The sequence below is a fragment of the Cervus elaphus genome, chromosome 22 (genome assembly GCF_910594005.1).
Source record: "Cervus elaphus chromosome 22, mCerEla1.1, whole genome shotgun sequence".
Taxonomy (NCBI): domain Eukaryota; kingdom Metazoa; phylum Chordata; class Mammalia; order Artiodactyla; family Cervidae; genus Cervus; species Cervus elaphus.
In genome coordinates this window covers 42,481,339-42,504,004 of record NC_057836.1, presented here as the reverse complement: position 1 = coordinate 42,504,004, position 22,666 = coordinate 42,481,339, and the positions used below count along the sequence as shown (strand labels likewise).

The window sequence follows — 22,666 nt, the reverse complement described above, 5'->3', positions numbered from 1 at the left end:
AACGATAACCCTATATGCAAAACAGAAAAAGAGACACAGAAGTACAGAACAGACTTTTGAACTCTGTGGGAGAAGGTGAGGGTGGGATGTTTCGAAAGAACAGCATGTATATTATCTATGGTGAAACAGATCACCAGCCCAGGTGGGATGCATGAGACAAGTGCTCGGGCCTGGTGCACTGGGAAGACCCAGAGGAATCGGGTGGAGAGGGAGGTGGGAGGGGGGATCGGGATGGAGAATACGTGTAAATCTATGGCTGATTCATGTCAATGTATGACAAAACCCACTGAAAAAATAAATAAATAAAGGAGAAATTGAAAAAAAAAATCCAGAAAAAATATATAAGTGGGGCTTGAAATATATGAAGATTATGAAGCAAATCATAGGCTTCCTTCATTTCAAAATTGTAGTTAATAATCAGGAAGCATATTGATGTTATATTTTTTCTCTTTTACTCGTTATAGTGCTAAAAATAAACTACAAAATATAAAATATGATCACACATTCCTCATCAATGGGATATAAATGGAAAATATAATCAATGTAGCTTTAGCCTCAATTGAAACATGAAGTAAAAATTAGTGTCTGTATATCATAGCATGTTAAAATTAATTTTTATTCTTATAATTAAGAAGCAATAAAAACTTAAAATTATTTCTATTTCTGAATGGATTTGCATCAGCAGCAGATTGAGAATTAAACCAGAACCATTTTATCTCACTAATTACAGAAATATAAAATAAAACTACCAATCATTTTCCTATCAGGTCAATGAAAATAAAAATAAAATAGTATTTCTCTGAAATTGTAGGAACTGGTAAGCTTATATAATGTTTTTATTAGTGAGTCTGAGTTCTGTTTTGAAATATCTGTTGTTGTTGTTCAGTTGTTAAGTCATGTTTGACTTTGAGAACCAGTGAACTGAGGCACATCAGGCTTCTCTGTCCATCATTATCTCCCTAAGTGTGTTTAAACTCATGTTCACTGAGCCAGTGATGCCATCCTACCATCTCATCCTCCGTCACCCCCTTCTCCTCTTGCCCTCAATTTTTCCCAACATCAGGGTCTTTTCCAATGAGTCAGCTCTTCACATCAGGTGGCCAAAGTATTGGAGCTTCAGCTTCAGCATCAGTTCTTCCAATAAATATTCAGGGGGGATTTCCTTTAGGACTGACTGGTTTGATCTTCTTGCTGTCCAAGGGGCTCTCAAGAGTCTTCTCCAATACCACAGGTCTGAAGCATCAATCCTTCAGCGATCAGCCTTTATGGTTCAGCACTCACGGTCCAACTCTCATGGTCCAGCTCATCCCAATAAAGTGAAATCTGATCCTGTTTCCACATTTCCCCCATCTATTTGCCATGAAGTGATAGGATCTAGTTTTTATGTTGAGTTTTAAGCCGGCTTTTTCACTCTCCTCTTTCACTTTCATGAAGAGTTCTTTAGTTCTTTAGTTCCTCTTCACTTTCTGCCATTAAAGTGGTATCATCTGCATACCTGAGGTTGTTGATATTTCTCCCAAAGATCTCAATTCCAGCTTGTGATTCATCTAGCCTGGCATTTTATGTGATGTACTCTTCATATAAGTTAAATAAGAAACATAGCAATGTACAGCTTTGTTGTACTTTCCCAATTTTGAACTGGTCAGTTTTTCCATACATGTGGGTTTCCCTGGTGGTTCAGTATAAAGAATCTGCCTGCATGCAGGAGCCCCAGGAGATACAGATTCAATCCCTGGGTTGGGAAGATCCCCTGCAGGAGGGCATGGCAACCTACTCCAGTATTCTTGTCTGGAGAATCCCATGGGCAGAGGAGCCTGGCAGGCTACAGTCAATAGGGTTTCAGAGTCGGACACAACTGATGTGACATAGCATGCACAAATACATGGAGTTGTTCCATGTCCAGTTCTAACTGTTTCTTCTTGACCTGCAAACGGGTTTCTCAGGAGACAGGTAAGGTGGTCTGGTATACCCATATCTTTAAGAATTCTCCACAGTTTGTTGTGATCCACACTGTCAAAGTCTTTAGTCAATGAAGCAGAAGTAGATGTTTTTCTGGAACCCCCTTGCTTTCTCCACCATCCAACAAATGTTGGCAATTTGATCTCTGGTTCCTCTGCCTTTTGTAAATTCAGCTTGAACATCTGGAATTTCACAGTTCACATATGTTGAAGCCTGACTTGGAGAATTTTGAGCATTACTTTGCTAGCATGTGAGATGAGTGCAATTGTGCAGTAATTTGAACATTCTTTGACATTACCCTTCTTTAGGATTGGAATGAAATCGGACCTTTTCCAGCCCTATGGCCACTGCTGAGTTTTCCAAATTGGCTGATATATTGAGTGTAGCACTTTAACAGCAATGATATCTTTTAGGGTTTTAAAAAAACCTAAAAGCTGGAATTCCATCACCTCCACTAACTTTGTTCATAGTAAGGCTCACTTTACTTCCCACTCCAGGATTTCTGGCTCTACATGAGTGACCATACCACAGTGCTTCTCTGGGTCATTAACACCTTTCTGAGCATTCTTGCCATTTCTTCTTAATCTTCTGCTTCTATTAAGTCCTTACCATTTCTGTCCTTTATTGTGCCCATTCTTGTATGAAATATTACCTTTATATCTCTAATTTCTTAGAGAGACTTCTCATCTTTCCCATTCCACTATTTCCTCCTATTTATTTGAATCATTCATTTAAGAAGGCCTTCTTGTCTCACCTTGTTATTTTCTGGAATTCTACATTCAGTTGGGTATATCTTTCCCTTTCTCCTTTGCCCTTCACTTCTGTTCTTTCCTGAGCTATTTGTAAAGCCTCCTCAGACAACCACTTTGCCTTCTTGCATTTCTTTTTCTCTGGAATAGTTTGGTCACTGCCTCCTGTACAGTGTTACAAATCTCTGCCTTATTCAGGCACTCTATCAGATATACTCCCTTGAATCTATTTGTTACCTCCACTGTATATCACAAGGGATTTGACTTAGGTCATACGATGAATGACTAACACTTTCACTGAATGATCTAGTGGTTTTCCTTACATTCTTCCATTTAAGCTTGAATTTTGCAATAAGGAGCTCATGATTTGGGCCAACTCCAGGTCTTGTTTTAGCTGACTGTATATAGCTTTCCATTTTCAACTGCAAAGAACATAATTGATCTGATTTTCATATTGACCACCTGGTGATGTCCATGTCTCTTGGTATGTTGGAAGATGGTGTTTGCTATGACCAGTGTGTTCTCTTGGAAAAATCCTGTTAAACTTTGTCCTGCTTCATTTTGTACTCATAGGCCTAACTTCCTGGTTATTCTGTGTATCGCTTGACTTCCTACTTTTGCATTCCAATCCGATATAATGAAAAGGACATCTTTTGCTTTTTGTTCTAGAAGGTGTGGTAGGTTTTCATAGAACCAGTCAGCTTCAACTTCTTCACCATTAGTGGTTGGGGCACAGACTTGGATTACTGTGATATTGAATAATTTGTCTTGGAAACGAACTGAGATAATTTTGTCTGAGCTTGCACCCAAGTACGGCATTTCAGAATATTTTGTTGACTATGAGGGCTACTCCATTTCTTCTAAGGGATTCTTGCCCACAGTAGTAGATATAATGATCATCTGAATTAAATTTTCCCATCCCTGTCCATTTCAGTTCACTGATTCCTAAGATATCAATGTTCACTCTTTCCATCTCCTATTTGACCACTTCCAATTTACCTTGATTCATGGAGCTAACATTCCAGGTTCCTATGCAATATTGTTCTTTATAGCATTGGACTTTACTTCCATCACCAGGCGCATCCATAACTGAGTATCATTTCTGCTTTGGCCCTGCTGCTTTATTCTTCCTGGAGCTATTAGTAATTGTTCTCTGCTCTTCCCCAGTAGCATATTGGACACCTTTTGATCTTGGGGGCTCATGTTATGGTGTCATATCTTTTTGCCTTTTCATACTGTTCATGGGATTCTCAAGGCAAGAATACTGGAGTGGGTTATCATTTCCTCCTCCAGTGAAATTCTATATTTTATTCTATATTTAAAATTCTATACTTTATGATTACTTAAGAGATATTTTTGTTTATTAGTGCTTGAAATGGACCGGGTCACACCAAACTGAGGTTACTGGTTGCTTTTGAGGAGTGGTGTGTCCTCCTGGGTTTACAATGGTGATTAAAAGAAATTAGATTTGTTCTTTAGTGTGCTAGGGCTTCCATAACCAAGTACTACAATGGGTCACTTAAGGAACAGAAAGTTACTCCTCAGAGTTTTGAAAACTAGAAGTCTCAGATAAGTTGTCAGGAGGGTTGATTTCTTCTGAGTCCTCTCCCCATTGGCTTCTTGATGGCTACCTTCCCCCTGGGTCCTTATATGGTCTTCCTTCTATGACTGTCTTTATCTTAATCTCCTCATCTTATAAGGACCTCAGATATATTGTGCTAGGGCTCATTCATATGACCTCATTTTGCCTTAGTTACTAATTTAAGAGGCACATCTCCAAATATAGTCATATTCTGAGGTCCTGAGTGTTAGGACATTAACATATGAATTTGGAGGTGGTGGAGGGACAGACACAATTCAGTCTATGTTTTATCCTTAACATCTTTTATTTAAAACAGAGAAACAAAAGAAATTAAGAGTTATACTTGACACTGATGCTAAACAAAGTTGTGAAATAAAAGTATATGGTTATCTAAGTCTAGAAAAGTTCTTCGTGGGATATCTATTTACTCTTCCAAACTTTAAGAGTGCTACAGCACCAGAATGCTAACATTTGTAATTTTAGGAAGGTGAAAATGGAAGTTGGTAGAGGGATATTCTTAACATGTTTCAATGGATTTTACTTTTTGAAATAGTTGTCAATGTACAGAAACATTTGGGAAGACAGTACAGAGTTTCCATATTCCCCACACTCAGTTGCTCCTATTATTAACATTTTACATTAATATGTGAAACACTAATGTATTTGGTTACAGTTGCCGAGCTAGTATTGATACATCGTTAACTGAAGTCCCTACTTTATTCAGATTTACTTTTTCATAATGTTCTTTCTTTCTTTATTTTTTTTTATTCCAGGAGTCTATCTAGGATAATTCCATCTAGATTCAGTTCAGTTCAGTTCAGTCCCTCAGTCGTGTCCGACTCTTTGCAACCCCATGAACCGCAGCATGCCAGCCCTCCCTGTCCATCACCAATCCCCAGAGTTCACCCAAACCCGTGTCCATAGAGTCGGTGATGCCATACAAGCATCTCATCCTCTATCGTCCCCTTCTCCTCCTGCCCTCAGTCTTTCCCAGCAACAGGGTCTTTTCAAATGAGTCAGCTATTCACATCAGGTGGCCAAGTATTGGAGTTTCAGCTTCAACATCAGTCTTGCCAATGAACACCCAGGACTGATCTCCTTTAGGATGGACTGGTTGGATCTCCTTGCAGTCCAAGGAACTCTCAAGAATTTTCTTCAACACCACAATTCAAAAGCATCAATTCTTCTGCACTCAGCTTTCTTTATAGTCAAACTCCCATATCCATACATGAACACTGGAAAAACCATAGCCTTGATTAGATGGACCTTAGTTGGCAAAGTAATGTCTCTGCCCTTTAATATGTTGTCTAGATTGGTCATCACTTTCCTTCCAAGGAGTAAGCGTCTTTTAATTTCATGGCTGCAGTCACCATTTGTACTGATTTTGGAGCCCAAAAAAATAAAGTCAGCCACTGTTTCCACTGTTTCCCCATCTATTTCCCATGAAGTGATGGGACCAGATGCCATGATCTTAGTTTTATGAATGTTGAGCTTTAAGCCAAGTTTTTCACTCTCCTTTTTCACTTCCATCAAGAGGCTCTTTAGTTCTTCTTCACTTTCAGCCATAAGGATGATGTCATCTGCATATCTGAGGTTATTTATATTTCTCCTGGCAATCTTGATTCCAGCTTGTGCTTCTTCCAGCCCAGCATTTCTCATGATGTAGTCTGCATATAAGTTAAATAAGCAGGGTGACAATATACAGCCTTGACGGACTCCTTTTCCTATCTGGAACCAGTCTTTTGTTCCACGTCCAGTTCTAGCTGTTGCTTGCTGACCTGCATACAGGTTTCTCAAGAGGCAGGTCAGGTGGTCTGGTATTCCCATCTCTTTCAGAAATTTCCACTGTTTATTGTGATCCACACAATCAAAGGCTTTGGCATAGTCAATAAAGCAGAAATAGATGTTTTTCTGGAACTCTCTTGCTTTTTTGATGATCCAGCAGATGTTGGCAATTTGATCTCTGGTTCCTCTGCCTCTTCTAAAACCAGCTTGAACATCTGGACAAGAGTGAACATCGACATTCTAGGAATGAGTAAACTAAGATGGACTGGAATGGGTGAATTTAACTCAGATGACCATTATATCTACTACTGTGGACAGGAATCCCTTGGAAGAAATGGAGTAGCCATCATAGTCAACAAAACAGTCTGAAATGCAGTACTTGGATACAATCTCAAAATGACAGAATGATCTCTGTTCGTTTCCAAGGCAAACCGTTCAATATCATGGTAATCCAAGCCTATGCCCCGACCAGTAATGTTGAAGAAACTGAAGTTGAACAGTTCGATGAAGATCTACAAGACCTTCTAGAACTAACACCCAAAAAAGATGTCCTTTTCATTATAGGGGACTGGAATGCAAAAGTAGGAAATAGAAACACCTGGAGTAACAGGCAAGTTTGGTCTTGTAGTACAGAATGAAGCAGGACAAAAGCTAAGAGAGTTTTGCCAAGCGAACACACTGGTCATAGCAAACACCCTCTTCCAACAACACAAGAGAAGACTCTACACATGGACATCACCAGATGGTTGACACTGAAATCAGATTGATTATATTCTTTGCACCCAAAGATGGAGAAGCTCTATACAGTCAGCAAAAACAAGACCGGGAGCTGACTGTGGCTCAGATCATGAACTCCTTATTGCCAAATTCAGACTTAAATTGAAGAAAGTAGGGAAAACCACTAGACCATTCAGGTATGACCTAAATCAAATCCCTTATGGCTATACAGTGGAACTGAGAAATAGATTTAAGGGACTAGATCTGATAGACAGAGTGCCTGATGAACTATGGATGGAGGTTCGTGACATTGTACAGGAGACAGGGATCAAGAGCACCACCAAGAAAAAGAAATCCGAAAAAGCAAAATGGCTGTCTGAAGAGGCCTTACAAATAGCTGTGAAAAGAGGGGAAGCAAAAAGCAAAGGAGAAAAGGAAAGATATTCCCATTTGAATGCAGAGTTACAAAGAATAGCAAGGAGAGATAAAAAAAAGCCTTCCTCGGTGATCAATGCAAAGAAATAGAGGAAAATAGTAAAATGGGAAAGACTAGAAATCTGTTCAAGAAAATTAGAGATACCAAGGGAACATTTCAGGCAAAGATAGGCACAATAAAGGACAGAAATGATAGGGAACTAACAGAAGCAGAAGATATTAAGAAGAGGTGGCAGGAACACACAGAAGAACTGTACAAAAAAGATCTTCACATCCCAGATAATCACGATGGTGTGATCACTCACCTAGAGCCAGACATCCTGGAATGTGAAATCAAGTGGACCTTAGGAAGCATCACTGCAAACAAAGCTAGTGGAGATGATAGAATTCCAGTTGAGCTATTTCAAATCCTGAAAGATGATGCTGTGAAAGTGCTGCCTCAATATGCCAGCAAATTTGGAAAACTCAGCAGTGGCCACAGGACTGGAAAAGGTCAGGTTTAATTCCAATCCCAAAGAAAGGCAATGCCAAAGAATGCTCAAACTACTGCACAATTGCATTCATCTCACACGCTAGTAAAATAGTGCTTAAAATTCTCCAAGCCAGGTTTCAATAATACATGAACCACAAACTTCCAGATGTTCAAGCTGGTTTTAGAAAAAGCAGAGGAACCAGAGATCAAATTGTCATCTAAATTACCATATCACATTCAATTATCATGTCTCCTTAGTCTCTTTGGGTTATGACAGTATAACAGTTTCTCAGACTTCCTTTTTTTTACAACATTGGGTTTTGAAGAGTACTGGTCAGGTGTTCTGTAGAATGTCCCTATACTTGAAAATTCATATTTTTTTTCATGATTAGATCTGGGTTATTAATTTGGGAAAGAGGATCACAGAAGTAAAGCCCCATGTTCATCATATCATATCAAGGCTATTGACATGATTTGTTACTGTTGATGTTCCCCTTGATCATCTGGATGAGGTTGTATTTTTCAGATGTCACCTGTGTAAAATTATACCACTTTGCCCCTTTTCATACAAAAGGTACTTATTAGGTACTCACTAGGAGGAAGTACTCTTTAGGAGGAAGTCACTTTGTACATCCCACAGTTAAGGAGTGGAGAGCTGTTTTCCACTTCCTTGAGGGCTGAGTATCTACATAAACTCCCTGGCATGATTTTGCATGAGAGATTTGTGACTTCTCTCCCATTTATTTATTTATATAATCTTATTAACTTTTTATTGTATTCCTTTTATTTTACACATATATTAATTTTGTAATTATTTTAAAATAAGAATATTTTAAAATTCCTTAGCAAATTATTAACCAATTTTGGACTTCAGAAGTTAGGAACACTCAAGCTTATTAGGAAGGACCTATGGAGTTTGAAGAGGAGTTTAGCAGGTAGCGCAGTGGTAAAGAATTAACTGCCTGCTAATGCAGGAAGTGCAAAAGATGCATGCTGGTTTGATTCCTGGGTTGGGAAGATCCCTGGAGTAGGAAATGGCAACCTGCTCCAGTATTCTTTCCTGGAAAATTCCATGAACAAAGCCTGGTGGGTCCATGGAGACACAAAGAGTCCAACATGACTGAGTGAGTACATACACACACATAGAGTTTGAAAATACAACACATTGTGTACTCATTCTCTGTTAGTAATGTGTCCCAGGTGGTGCTAGTGGTAAAGATGCTGCTTTCCAGTGCAAGAGACATAAGAGACATGAGTTCAATCCCTGGGTTGGGAAGGTTTCCAGGAGAAGGGCATGGCAACCCACTCCTGTATTCTTGCCTGGAGAATCCTATGGACAGAGGAGCCTGGCAGGCTACGATCCATAGGGTCACAAACAGTCAGACATGGCTGAAGCTGCTTAGCACACACACATTCTCATTTAGACCATAGAAAGCAGCTTATACAAATATTTAACATTACTACTGTTTAGAGAATAAGAAGGTTGCATCTGCAGATCAAAGATGAAGCCAACAGAAGGCTTTCTTTTTGTATACAGTCTCAGAGCATGTTACGCTTCATGACTTCAAGGTAGGTTGCAAGGAGCTAACCTTCATTTTGCAAACTCTTGGACAACCTTGTACTATACTTTGAAATGATATGTATTTATCATGCTCTTCTTGTATACAACTGGAAACTTCCTGGGATAGAATTTTTCAATTGTTTCCTTTGAATATATATATATGTAATATATATATATATGTAATTGAAGTATAATTGTTTTGCAATATTATGTTAGTTTCCTCTGTACAATGAAGTGAATGAGCTATATGTAAATATACAAATTTCCCCTCCCTCTTGGACCTCCTTCCCACCTCTCTCCTTCCCACCTCCCCCCATCCCACCCATCTATGTCATCAGTGGTATAGATGAACCTATTTCCAGTGCAGGAATGAGATGCAAACATAGAGAACAAACATAATTATTAATATTTCCTCCCTACAAAAGTACTTAAAAGTAAATTTTTGAAACTCTAAATCAGCATACTATTAATAATAACCTTAATATCACATTATCCCCCAATTACTGCTCTATTATATACATTATCAATAATTTAATATTTCTCCTACATTGTAATTTTTTTCCAGATATTTCAGTCAGCCTGTTAGCAGTTGTTGTCAGCTTTTGTGGCCTGGCCTTGTTGGTTGTTTCACTTTTTGTCTTCTGGAAGTTATGCTGGCCTTTCTGGAAGAGCAAACCCATGACTTCCAATGTCAGTACCCTTCCACAGAGCATGTCAAGTGCTCCCACTGAAGTTTTTGAGACTGAAGAGAAAAAAGAGATTAAAGAAAATGGAGAACCAGAACTAAAAGTTATTGAGCCTGCAATAAAAATCAGCCACACTTCCCCTGATATCCCAGCCGAAGTCCAAACTGCTGTAAAAGAACTTTTAGTTAAACATGCACGTGTGCAAAGACAAACAACTGAGCCTACATCTTCATCCCGGTAAGGAAAGATCAAATAAACAAAACTATTTGGGCTGTGTGTCTGTCTGTATTTGTGTGTGTTGTATGTGATTTTCTGAGGGAAAAAAACTGAGGTGGGAAAGGAGAAAAGACAAACAAGAGAAATGAGAAAGATAGAGAAAAATAAATAATAGAGTAAGGAGGGAATTGATAGGATAGAATAAATAGGGATGAAGAGAAAGAAATTGAGGACAAAGTCAGACAAGAGAGTGGTACCACAAAAGGCAGAGGTTTCATTAAAATAATCTAATTAGATATTTATTTACTTGCTTTTTCCTTTGAAATATTTTTGGTTGATTTCCAGTCTTTCAATTTAGTTTAATACAACCAATAAATATCAAGAAATCAGCCATTTGCCTTGTGTTTCATTAAATCATCTACAAGTTCACAATCAAAACCAAGTAACAGAGGCTAATGTTTAGTTTACACTTGTTTAACACCTATACCATAAACTGCTAGAAAATTTCATAGCTTATTGGAACTCATAGACCAAACTATTATGGGAAATTCCACAACAGCTTTGGTGAGTATCATGAGCATAGCAAGAGTGTACATGAAGGAAAGGCAGAGGGAAACCTCCTTAAAGGGATACATTTTAAGGAGGTAAAATTTAATTCAGCCTGGAAAAATCAGCAAAAGTTTACTTGAATAAAAACAATTTGCTATAGTGTATTTCAAATTGTGTTAACTGTAAATGGGAAAAAGATTCTTATGAAAAGATGTTTTTCTACTAAGTATGGTCTTCAATCTTTAACATGAAAAACCAACATGTTATTGTAATAGTAGCACTGTTTCTGATAATAACAGTCTAATAGTAGCAGTGTTTCTCTGATTCCCAGATGTAACAACTAGTTTTACCCTAGGGACACGGTAAAAAGCATGGGGGTAAGTGATGTTTTCTGCTAAACAATTGACTTCCTAAAATTGCCTTCCTATCTCTCTAAATCAAAGATGCATTCATGCTTTCTGACATGACATACTTTTTGTGGATTTGGAAATCTATCAAGTTGAAAAACAACAAGGGTCATGTTTGCTACTAGGATTGAAAGAATATTCAATATATCTTTTGTAAAATTTTAAAAAAGGATTGTATCTATAAATAAACCATCTTCTTTCTGAGATAAAATCCAGTGAGATAAGTAAGAATAATTGTTACTTCAGGGATGAGGAACTTTGGGGTAAGAAGGATGGATGGAAGTGTTATACTTTTCAAGCTATTTAAATTTTATAACCTAGATGTGCTTCGTGTTGACAGGTTTTCCTGAGCCCTGCATTCATTCACTTTTATGATCCAGTATGCATTAATTTAAATTTATCCATGGATAGTTAACTCTAAAATAATTATTCCATATGCTTCTTCTTTATATTTATAGGAAAAATGCTTTAAAATTATTTCATGTGGTTATTTGATTATCATTACTATCAAAACTTCAAACTGTGGCCAAATATGATATTTAATAAAGCCTTAACATACTCAGAAATTTCAAGGTAAAAATATTCAATTAATCTACAAGATATTTTTAAAAAATATTGATACTCTCTGTGACTATATATCAACTTAGTGTTCAGAATTATTCAAATCTTTTAGTGGATAAGTGCACCCCACGTAAGGACACTCAATTAATGAAGATAATTTGGGCTTCTCAGGTGATAATCTGCCTACCAATGCAGGAGACACAGAAGTCGTGGGTTTATACCCTGGGTCAGGAAAATGTCTTGGAGGATGAAATGACAACCCACTCCAGTGTTCTTGCCTGGAAAATTCCATGGACAGAGTAGCCTGGCAGGTTGCAGTCCATGGGGTTGCAAAGAGTTAGACACAACTGAATGACTGAGGATGTACAATAAGAAAAACTTGCCTTTCTTTGCTCAATTTTTTTTTTAAAACCTCAGAATAATAAAACACTATCTCCAAAATATTATCTGTTGAATGTAAACAGACAACTTATCCAATTATCACTAGCTTCCCTGGTAGCTCAGACAGTAAAGCGTCTGCCTACAATGCGGGAGACCCGGATTCGATCCCTGGGTCAGGAAGATCCCCCTGGAGAAGGAAATGGCAACCCACTCCAGTATTCTTGCCTGGAAAATCCCATGGACTGAGGTTCCTGGTAGGCTACAGTCCATGGGGTCACAAAGAGTTGGACACGACTGAGCGACTTCACTTCACTTCTGGGGAGAATGAAAGAATACATACTGAGAACACAAGTTTGAAGAATTGGTTTTGGATGCAGAATTGCTGTCTAAAAATAAAATACAGCAAAGAGTGAAAACACGTCATTTTAGCACTAAATTTTTCAGTCAGTCAGTCACCCAGTCATATCTGACTCTTTGTGACCCCATGAACTGAAGCCAATGAGGCTCCTGTCCATGGAATATTCCATGGAATTGTCCATGGAATACTAGAGTGGGTTGTCATTTCATACTCCAGGAATTTCTCAGTAATTATATGAAATCAAATCAGAAAAAAATCCTTTTTTCTATTAATCCAAAAAACATAAAGATGGCATTGTATGTATGTCTCATATTTTTTCAAGAGAAAAAGTATAATACAGATTCATAGTTTTTCTATAAGTTTGATATCATTGGCCTGTTTGAATTTCCTTGTTTATGAATGGTTGGGGAAGGAAGAAAATGAAATATCATTTTTGAGTGCTTGCAGTTTAATCACCATGCCAGCATCCTTCCTGCTAATCCTCTGCCAGCCTGTATGAAGTTAATATTATTAATTATCCCTATTACTTGTGAGTTAACTGAAACCCAGAGAGATTTTAAAAATTTCCTAAAGAAATGCAGCTGGTGAATATTAGAACTCACATTTATCCAGATTGATGGAACACATTTTTAGTGTTACAGCCAAGGAGATATTTTTTTTTTCACAATCAAAGATGTTACAAACAAGGACCTGCTATACAGCAGGTTATCTTGATTGCTTTTTCATTCATCCAGTAGTCTTATTAATAGATATAGTCAGTAGATATAACTTTTAAGTATAGTTAGGGTATTCTGCATACTCTGTCTGATCTGCAACTCTAGGGAACTGAAAAAAACATCCACAACATAATGCAGAAAGATAAGAAACATAAGAAATCACAATACTCAAAATTACAAGCACATACTGTGTGGTGGAAAATGTGGATTTAAGAGAACAGAAAAATCATTACCAGCTGAGGCATGGATCTGAGGCCAAAGGAAACTAGAAATTCACATAAATGGCAATTTGAAGAGGGTATGCATTCCATATGGAAACATTTTATATGGAAAGACACAGAGTAGGAAATCTTGCTATGAAAACATCAGGTAAGTTACCTTGATCAGAAAATAGAGGTCAACTGAGGAATAATTGAAGATAAAATCAGTTGGATTTAAAGTCTGAGAAGGGCTTGAAATCCCTGAGAAGGGACAAAATGTTCAAGGTCTGTCCTGTCAAAAATATTTGTGTCAGAAGTCTCTTGGTTAAAGAGCTGTGTTTAGTAAAATTAATTTGACAACAGTTTGTAGGACAGGCTGTAGAAAAAGACATCTATTTTGAAAGTAATATAGTAGTTCAGGCATGATAAAAATCAGGAAGTTGCAAACAACAACAAAAGGAAAACTGAGAAAAGTTATAAAGGAAGAATCTAAAATTTAATAAAAAATATTGTGACACTTCTATCATTCCAAGTCTATTCCAATCCTAGACTAAAAGCTTGACATTCAAACTTTTGATGTTTGATGTTTTGATGTCTGATGATGTCAAGCTGCCATTTTAATGTTTTAGGTCCATATTTCCCCACACATATAGCTCTGCCTTCTTAGGCAGAAAACCTGCTGATATCAATTCTGCATTGCTCTTGACACCTAGACAAAGCACTGTAGAAATTCAGGATATATTTGTTGAATTTAAAAAATCAGTACGTGAATTTGATGACTTCATCTTATCTATCCAAATGGGTCTTTCATGGTTATCAGTTAGAAAGATGCTTGGTCTTTTTATCATCCTCCTGTAGATCTCAACTGTATTCTTCTGTGCTCGTCTCCCTTATCTAGAATGAAAAACTCTTTTATTCACTATAAGATCTTTAAGGAAATAAATCTTTTTCTATCCAATTATCAGTTATTGTCCTTTAAAGTCATATCTACAGTCTAGCAATTGTTTATTGTCTTGATGTTAATCTCTAGCTGATTAATATATCTAATAGGATAAATTTTCAGAGAACCAGTGTGTATATAACCTACTTTAATGTGCTCTTTTTCCCATCATTGAAAAACACTGAGAGTGTTAGTTGCTCAATCATGTCTGACTCTCTATGACCCCATGGACTGTAGCCTGCCAGGCTCCTCTGTTTGTGGAGTTCTTCAGGAAAGTATACTGGAGTGGGTATCCATTCCCTTCTCCAGAGGATCTTCCCAACCCGGTGACTGAACTCAGGACTCCTGCATTGCAGGTGGATCTTTACCATCTGAGTCACCAGGGGAGATCCAATTTCCATCACTGGGTAAGTGCATAATAAGCATCAAGTGAATGATTTTGATTGATTATCTCTCCACTTTGCTCTGTTAAGGACATCATCAGCTGGTGAGATAATAAGTGCTAATATTCAGAGGAGATTAATGATGGCTAAACCTAGGTCAACTCCCTAGGATTAGTATAAGGAACAATTTTCTGTGCATTCATTACTATTGTGAAATGAGGTGAACTGTAAGTGGCAAAATAATTTGTTGAGGATGAGAAATTATGTTGGTTAATCACTGTTAGAGAGGATTCTAAGTACCTACTGAAAATAATTAAAGAAATCATTGACTTATATGTACTGATGCATTTACATTAGCCATGGTTTCTTAGAAAAGCAATTCTTAAAGTCATCACAAATAAAGTTAGAAAGAACACTCAGAAATAAATTATGTAAAAATATTTAAAAAATATATAAAACTGATTTCATAGTTTTCTTTAAGAGACTTTTTAAAAATGAAATCCTTCTCAAAATATAGCAAAAGTTGCAATTTTCATCCCAAGATACTGAACAGAGTGGGAAACAAGATGTTACACAAATGAAGAATTTAGAAGATATTTAACTAGCTAGGATATCACGACCAGAACTATAGGAGAACCTCAAATCTGTTGTTGTTCACTCACTCAGTGTGCTCAACCCTTTGTGACTCCATGGACTGAAGCACATCAGACTTCCCTGTCCTTCACTATCTCACGGAGTTTACTCAAACTCATGTCCATTGAATTGATGACGCCATCCAACTATTTCATTGTCTGTCACCCCCTTCTCCTCCTGCCCTCAACATTTCCCAGCATCAGAGTCTTTTTCAATAAGTCAGCTCTTTGGAATCAGGTGTCAAAATATGGGAGGAAGCTTCAGTTTCAGCATCAGTCCTTCCAATGAAAATTCAGGCTGGATTTACTTTCTAATTGGTTTGATAGCCTTGCTGTTCAAAGGACCCTCAAGAGTCTTCTCCAGCACCATAGTTCTAAAAGCATCAATTCTTTGGTGCTCAGCCTCCTTTATGGTCTAACTCTTATACCCATATATGACTCCTGGAGAAATCACAGCTTTGACTATACAAACCGTTGTCAACAAGGTGATGTCTCTACTTTTAAATACGCAGTCTAGGTTTGTCAAAGCTTTTCTTCAAAGGAGCAAGCATCTTTGAACTTCATGGGTGCAGTCACCATCTGCAGTGATTTTGGAGCCAAATAAAATTAAGTCTGTCATTGTTTCTGCTTTTTCCCCACCTATTTGTCATGCTCAGTGGTAAAGAATCCATCTGCAATGAAGGAGACCGGGGTTCAATCCCTGGGTTAGGAAGATCCTCTGGAGAAGGAAATGACAACCCACTCCAGTATTCTTGCCTGGAGAATCCCATGGACCCAAGAGCCAGGCGGGCTGCAAAGAGGGTTGCAAAGAGTCAGACACAACTGAAGCAACTTCTCAAGCACACACAATGGGACTGGATACCATGATCTTTGTTTTTTGAGTGTTGAGTTTTAAGCCAGTTTTTTCACTCTCCTCTTTCACCTTCATCAAGAGATTCTTTAGTTCCTCTTTGCTTTCTGCCATTAGGGTAGCGTCATATGCATATCTGAGGTTATTGGTATTTCTCCTGGCAGTCTCGATTCCAACTTGTGATTCTTCCAGCCCAGTATTTTGCATGAAGTGCTCTTCATATAAGCTAAATAAGCCATATCTAGCTCCTTGAAATAATAATTCATAAAATATACTGTACAGATGCTTGAAGTGGTTGGTTAAATAATCTCCTTTAGGAAACATATGCTTTTGGTATATAATCTAACTTTTGAAATGGAGTGGCTCTTTGAACCAAGGTCAGAGATAAAACCTTATAAGGTATAAAAACTAGGAGATTTTGCTTAAAAACACTGATAAATATTATCTCCTCTTTATAAGCACCGATTATAAATTGGTTAGGGCTTCCCTGGTAGCTCAGCTGGTAAAGAATCTGATTGTAATGCAGGAGACTCTGGTTTGATTCCTGGGTCAGGAAGATCTTCTGGAGAAGGGATTGGTACCCACTCCAGGATTCTTGGGCTTCCCTGGTGGCTCAGAAGGTAAAGAATCTGCCTGCAATGAGGGAGACCTCAGTTCAGTCCCTGGGTTGGGAAGATCTTCTGGAGGAGAGCATGGCAACCCACTCCAGTATTCTTGCCTGGAGAATTGCTATGGATAGAGGAGCCTGGGGGCTACAGTCAGTGGGGTTGCAAAGAGTCAGATGTGACTGAGTGACTAAGCACAGCGCAGCACATAAATTGGTTAGGCACTCTTATTCATAGTATAAGTAATTCTTGGGAAGTTGACTTTTATTAGTCATAAGATCTTTTAGTAATCATTTCATACAAACTCCAACAGATATTTCCTGAATCCCAGCTTGTGATTATTATGAAATTCATGAAAAGATTAATAAAACTTATTTTCTGCTATTATAAAGAATACTAGTAGAAGGGTTGGGGATTGGTAGATAAATCTGAAGGTAGGATATTTCAATACACTCTTTGCAGTATGCTCAAGGAGTTGTGAAGGTACAGAAGGAGGGCCCCAGAGTGGTAGGTAAATTCATTTGAGGGATTTTAACATTTTTCTTCAAATCCTAGCTGAGCTCACTAGGAGAGAGGCTCATGATAGACATCAACATACTTAAAATTAAGGGACAGCCTAAATGACATGTTGAGCATAGAAAGTTAAAGCTAAAATACATAATTATAAGGTCAAAAGACCTTATACAGGATGTAGCAATACCAAACAAAATATTCTTGGTTTTATTATTCTGACAAGATGTTATTGTAAGATTATTATTTTTTTTTAATTTAGGCTTTTGTATTGTGCCATTCTTTTAATATAAAATATTATGTTCTCAGAACTTTATTTGTAGATAAAAAACTACCAAGAAAAATTCCCCAATCTACAAAAAAAAAAAAAAAAAAAAAGAAAAATTCCCCAATCTAATTACTTCATATGCATTCCTTTAAATATATGATACATCAAAAGAAATTGCTTATCATCTCTTATTTTGATTTATAAACATTTTTTAACATGATAAAAGGTCAAAGGACAAGTATTTTCTGAATACCAGCATTCATTTTTATTAACTTCTATTAAAGAACAAGTTTCCTTGAACAGAATAAAGATGTTACTCAAATTAATTTTAACCATTATATTGTATAATTGAGAAGAAAAGCAGTTTTTCTCTCCAAACAGCTTTTATTATTATTGGATTGCTAGTCATATAGCTAAAGTTTTCAGGGAAAAATTTTAACTTTTTTATTCAACAATATTTATAGAGCAGGACTTCCCCAATGGCTCAGGGGTAGAGAATCCATCTGCCAATGCTGGAGTCTTGAGTTTGATCCCTGGGTCAGGAACATAACCTGGAGTAGGAAATGGCAACCCACTCCAGTCTTCTTCCATTTTTGCCTGGACATTCCCATGGACAGAGGAGCCTGAGGGCTACAGTCCATGGGGTTGCAAAAGTCCATGGACTTAGCAACTAAACAACACCAACAACAGTATGTGCACATGCACACGTGCGCACATGTGTGTGTGTGTATTCAGTTCAGTTCAGTCACTCAGTTGTGTCCGATTCTGTGACCCCATGGACTGCAGCACTCCAGACTTCCCTGTCTATCACCAACTCCCAGGCCTTGCTCAAACACATGTCCATTGAGTCGGTGATGCCAAGCAATCATCTCATCCTCTGTCATCCCCTTCTCCTCCTGCCTTCAATCTTTCCCAGCATCAGGGTCTTTTGCAATGAGTCAATTCTTCACATAGGATGGCCAAAGTATTGGAGTTTCAGCTTCAACATCAGTCCTTCCAATAAATATTCAGGACTGATTTCCTTTAGGCTTGACTGGTTGGATCTCCTTGCAGTCCAAGGGACTCTCAAGAGTCTTCACCAACACCACAGTTCAAAAGCATCATGTCGTTGGCACTCAGCTTTGTTTATAATCCAACACTCACATCTATACATGACTACTGGAGAAACAATAGCTTTGACTAGATGGACCTTTGTCAGCAAAGTAATGTCTCTGTTTTTTAACATACTGTCTAGGTTGGTCATAGCTTTTATTCCAAAGAGCAACTGTCTTTTAATGTCATGGCTGCAGTCACCATTTGCAGTGATTTTGTAGCCAAAGAAAATAAAGTCTGACACTGTTTCCATTGTTTCCCCATCTTTGCCATGCAGTGATGGGACCAGAGGCCATGAGCCTAGTTTTCTGAATGTTGAGTTTTAAGTCAGCTTTTTCACTCTCCTCTTTCACTTCATCAAGAGGCTCTATAGTTCTTCTCTTTCTGCCATAAGGGTGGTGTTGTCTGCGTATCTGAGGCTATTGATATTTCTCCCTACAATCTTGATTCCAGCTTGTGCTTCATCCAGTCTGGCATTTTTCATGATGTACTCTGCATATAAGTTAAATAAGGAGGGTGACAATATGCAACCTTTATGTACTCCTTTCCTGATTTGGAACCAGTCTGTTGTTTCATGTCCAATTCCAAATGTTGCTTCTTGACCTGCATGCAGACTTCTCAGGAGGCCAGTAAGGTGGTCTGGTATCCCCATCTCTTGAAGAATTTTCCACAGTTTGTTGTGATCCATACAGTCAAATGCTTTGGCATACTCAATAAAGCAGAAGTAGATGTTTTTCTGGAACTCTCTTGCTTTTTTGATGTTCTGACAGATGTTGGTGATTTGATCTCTGATTCCTCTGCTTTTTTGAAATATTTCTTGACCATCTGGAAGATCACAGTTCATGTTCTGTTGAAACCTGGATTGGAGAATTTTGTGCATTACTTTGGTAGCGTGTGAGATGAGTGCAAATGTGCAATAGTTTGAACATTCTTTGGCATTGCCTTTCTTTGAATTGGAATGAAAACTGACCTTTTCCAGTCCTGTTGTCGCAGCTGAGTTTGCAGTTTGCTCAGCAGTGGCTAAACTCAGCAAACTATATATACATCTTCTGGCTGGATTCAGACCATACTTTGAAGATAGAACAAACAGAATATGACACATTAGCTTGGGCATATGAGTAAGAAGAGGAAGTCAAGACTGACTGCAATGTTCTGACCTGAGCATCTGGAAATATAAAATTGATAAAGATGAGACTGAGAATGGAGTGAGTCTGAGAGCCAAGAATAGGAAATATGGAACTGTTTTGTTTAAGGATTTTGTTTGAAATCTTAGTTGCAAAATTGAATGGGCAACCAGATAATGACTCTGGAACTCTAGAGAAATTTGTGATACATACTTAAATTTGGAATCCATATAGAGCTGATGTTCAAACTCAGGGGATAATATTATCAAAGGGGTGAGTGTATATAAGAAAGAAAAATCAAGGGATGAATCCCCAAAGTACTTCAATATTAAGTCATCAGGAAAAACACAGTAGACTAAGAAGTAAAGACTAGTAAAGTAGAAGGAAAACCAGGAGAGTACAATCTGAAAGCCAAGTGAAGAGAGTAGGTAAAAAACCATGTATTAAGCTGGGTTTAGTAATGTGGAGGAGATACTGTGGACATTTTCAAGAGCAATTATGTCAGAATTGGTGTGTGAAATTCTAATTAACATGTGTTTACATAGAATGGAAAGAAATAAATTGGATAGTGCACGAACTATCCTCAACTCTTTCAAGGAGTGTGGCTGCAAACATGTTAAACAGCAGTACAGACAGAGGAAGTGGGTTGTTTGGAAAATTCCTTTAAGATAGCAGATATAACAGTATCCTCTTGTGCTGATGGCAATAATCTGGTAAAGAGGCATTAATAATGCTGGAATCAAAGAGGAACAGTCTTTAAAATGACATGATAGAAAATGGGAATTAGTATACAAGTGGACAAACTGGCTTTAGATAACAGCATGGGTATGATCACTCACCTAGAGCCAGACATTCTGGAATGTCAAGTGGGCCTTAGGAAGCATCACTATGAACAAAGCTAGTGGAGGTGATTGAATACCAGTTGAAATATTTCAAATCCTAAAAGATATGCTGTTAAATACTGCACTCCATATGCCAGCAAATTGAGAAAACTCAGCAGTGGCCACAGGACTGGAAAAGGTCAGCTTTCATTCCAACCCCAAAGAAGGACAATGCCAAAGAAAGTTCAAACTACTGCACAATTGCACTCATCTCTCACGCTAGCAAAGTAATGCACAAAATTCTCCAAGTCAGGCTTCAACAGAACATGAACTATGAACTTCCCAATGTTCAATCTGGATTTCGAAAAAGCAGAGGAACCAGAGAGCAAATTGCCAACACCCATTGTATCATCAAAAAAGCAGCAACCTTATCTGCCTCCTGAGAAATCTGCATGCAGGGCAAGAATAAAGAGTTGGAACCAGACATGGAACAACAGACTGGTTACAAATCAGGAAAGGAATACGTCAAGGTTGCATTTTGTCACCCTGCTTATTTAACTTCTATGCAGAGTACATCATGTGACATACCGGGCTGATGAAGCACAAGCTAGAATCAAGATTTCTGGTAGAAATATCAATAACCTCAGATACACAGATGACACCACCCTTATGGCAGAAAGTGAAGAGCTAAAGAGCCTCTTGATGAAAGTGAAAGAGGAGAGTGAAAAAGCTGATTTAAAGCTCAACATTCAGAAAACTAAGATCATGACATCTGGTCCCATCACTTCATGGCAAAGATAGAGAAACAATGGAAACAGTGTCAGACTTTATTTTCTTTGGCTACAAAATCACTGCAAATGGTGACTGCAGGAAGAAAAGCTATGACCAGCCTAGACAGTTTATTAAAAAACAGAGACATTACTTTACTGACAAAGGTTCGTCTAGTCAAGGCTATGGTTTTTCAAGTAGACACATTTGGATGTGAGAGTTGGATTATAAAGAAAGCTGAGTGCCGACGACATGATACTTTTGAACTGTGGTGTTGGTGAAGACTCTTGAGAGTCCCTTGGACTGCAAGGAGATCCAACCAGTCAAGCCTAAAGGAAATCAGTCCTGAATATTTATTGGAAGGACTGATGGTGAAACTGAAACTTCAATACTTTGGCCAACTTATGTGAAGAACTGACTCATTGGAAAAGACCCTGATGCTGGGAAAGATTGAAGGCAGTAGGAGAAGGAACACAGAGGATGAGATGGTTGGATGGGATCACCAACTCAATGAACATGAGTTTGAGCAAGCTCCAGGAGTTGGTTATGGATAGGGAAACCTGGTGTTCTGCAGTCCATGGGGTCGCAAAGAGTTGGACATGACTGAGCAATTAATCTGAACTGAGCAGCATGGATGATTAATCTTTTAGCAATCAGAAAGCTAGAATAATGTGTATATATATATATATGTTTACAGATACTGATAACAGAGTTAAGATGGAAGGTTTCTGCTCTTTGCTGCAACTTCATTAGTGAAATGGGAATTAAGGCCACATAGTGAAATGGGAAGTTAGTGAAATGGGAAGTGAGATTGGGAATAAGGATGGTGATACAAGTTTGATTAAATGAGAAGGTGGAAATTGAGAGTGAGTATGTTTTGCTGTTCAGTGTTAGGGTCTAATGAGGAATTTAGTCATGAATTTAAAATGAACATTGAAAGCTGTTTATATTTTTATTTAGCTTATTCACTTATACATGTACAGGTGTAGAAATGGTGGAAAGTTGAATTCAACTAGGACTGTGGTTTTGCCCTACCACGAAGAAGATAGAGAGTAGCAAGAAAATTGAGAATATACGCATGAGAGTGACTCTAATGATTAGCAATGGAATTGAATTGAATAAAGAAAGGACCTATTGCACAATCGGGATCATTTCACATGCTAGCAAAGTAATGCTCAAAATCCTTCAAGCAACAGTATGAAAAGGCAAAAAGATAGGACACTGAAAAAAGAATTACCCAGGTCAGTAGATGCCCAATATGCTACTGGAGATCAGTGGAGAAATAAAACCATAAAGAATGAAGGGATGGAGACAAAGCAAAAACAACACCCAGTTGGTG

General features: G+C 37.9%; 1 protein-coding gene across 1 annotated transcript in view; it reads left to right on the top strand.

Annotated features, from left to right (window-relative positions):
- SYT10 (synaptotagmin 10) overlaps nucleotides 1-22,666 on the top strand; it is a 112,414-nt gene that overhangs the window by 29,539 nt on the left and 60,209 nt on the right. Inside the window, exon 2 of the mRNA XM_043881676.1 lies at nucleotides 9,826-10,183. Within this exon, the coding sequence (XP_043737611.1) occupies nucleotides 9,826-10,183 (358 nt within the window). The remainder of the gene's footprint in view (nucleotides 1-9,825; nucleotides 10,184-22,666) is intronic.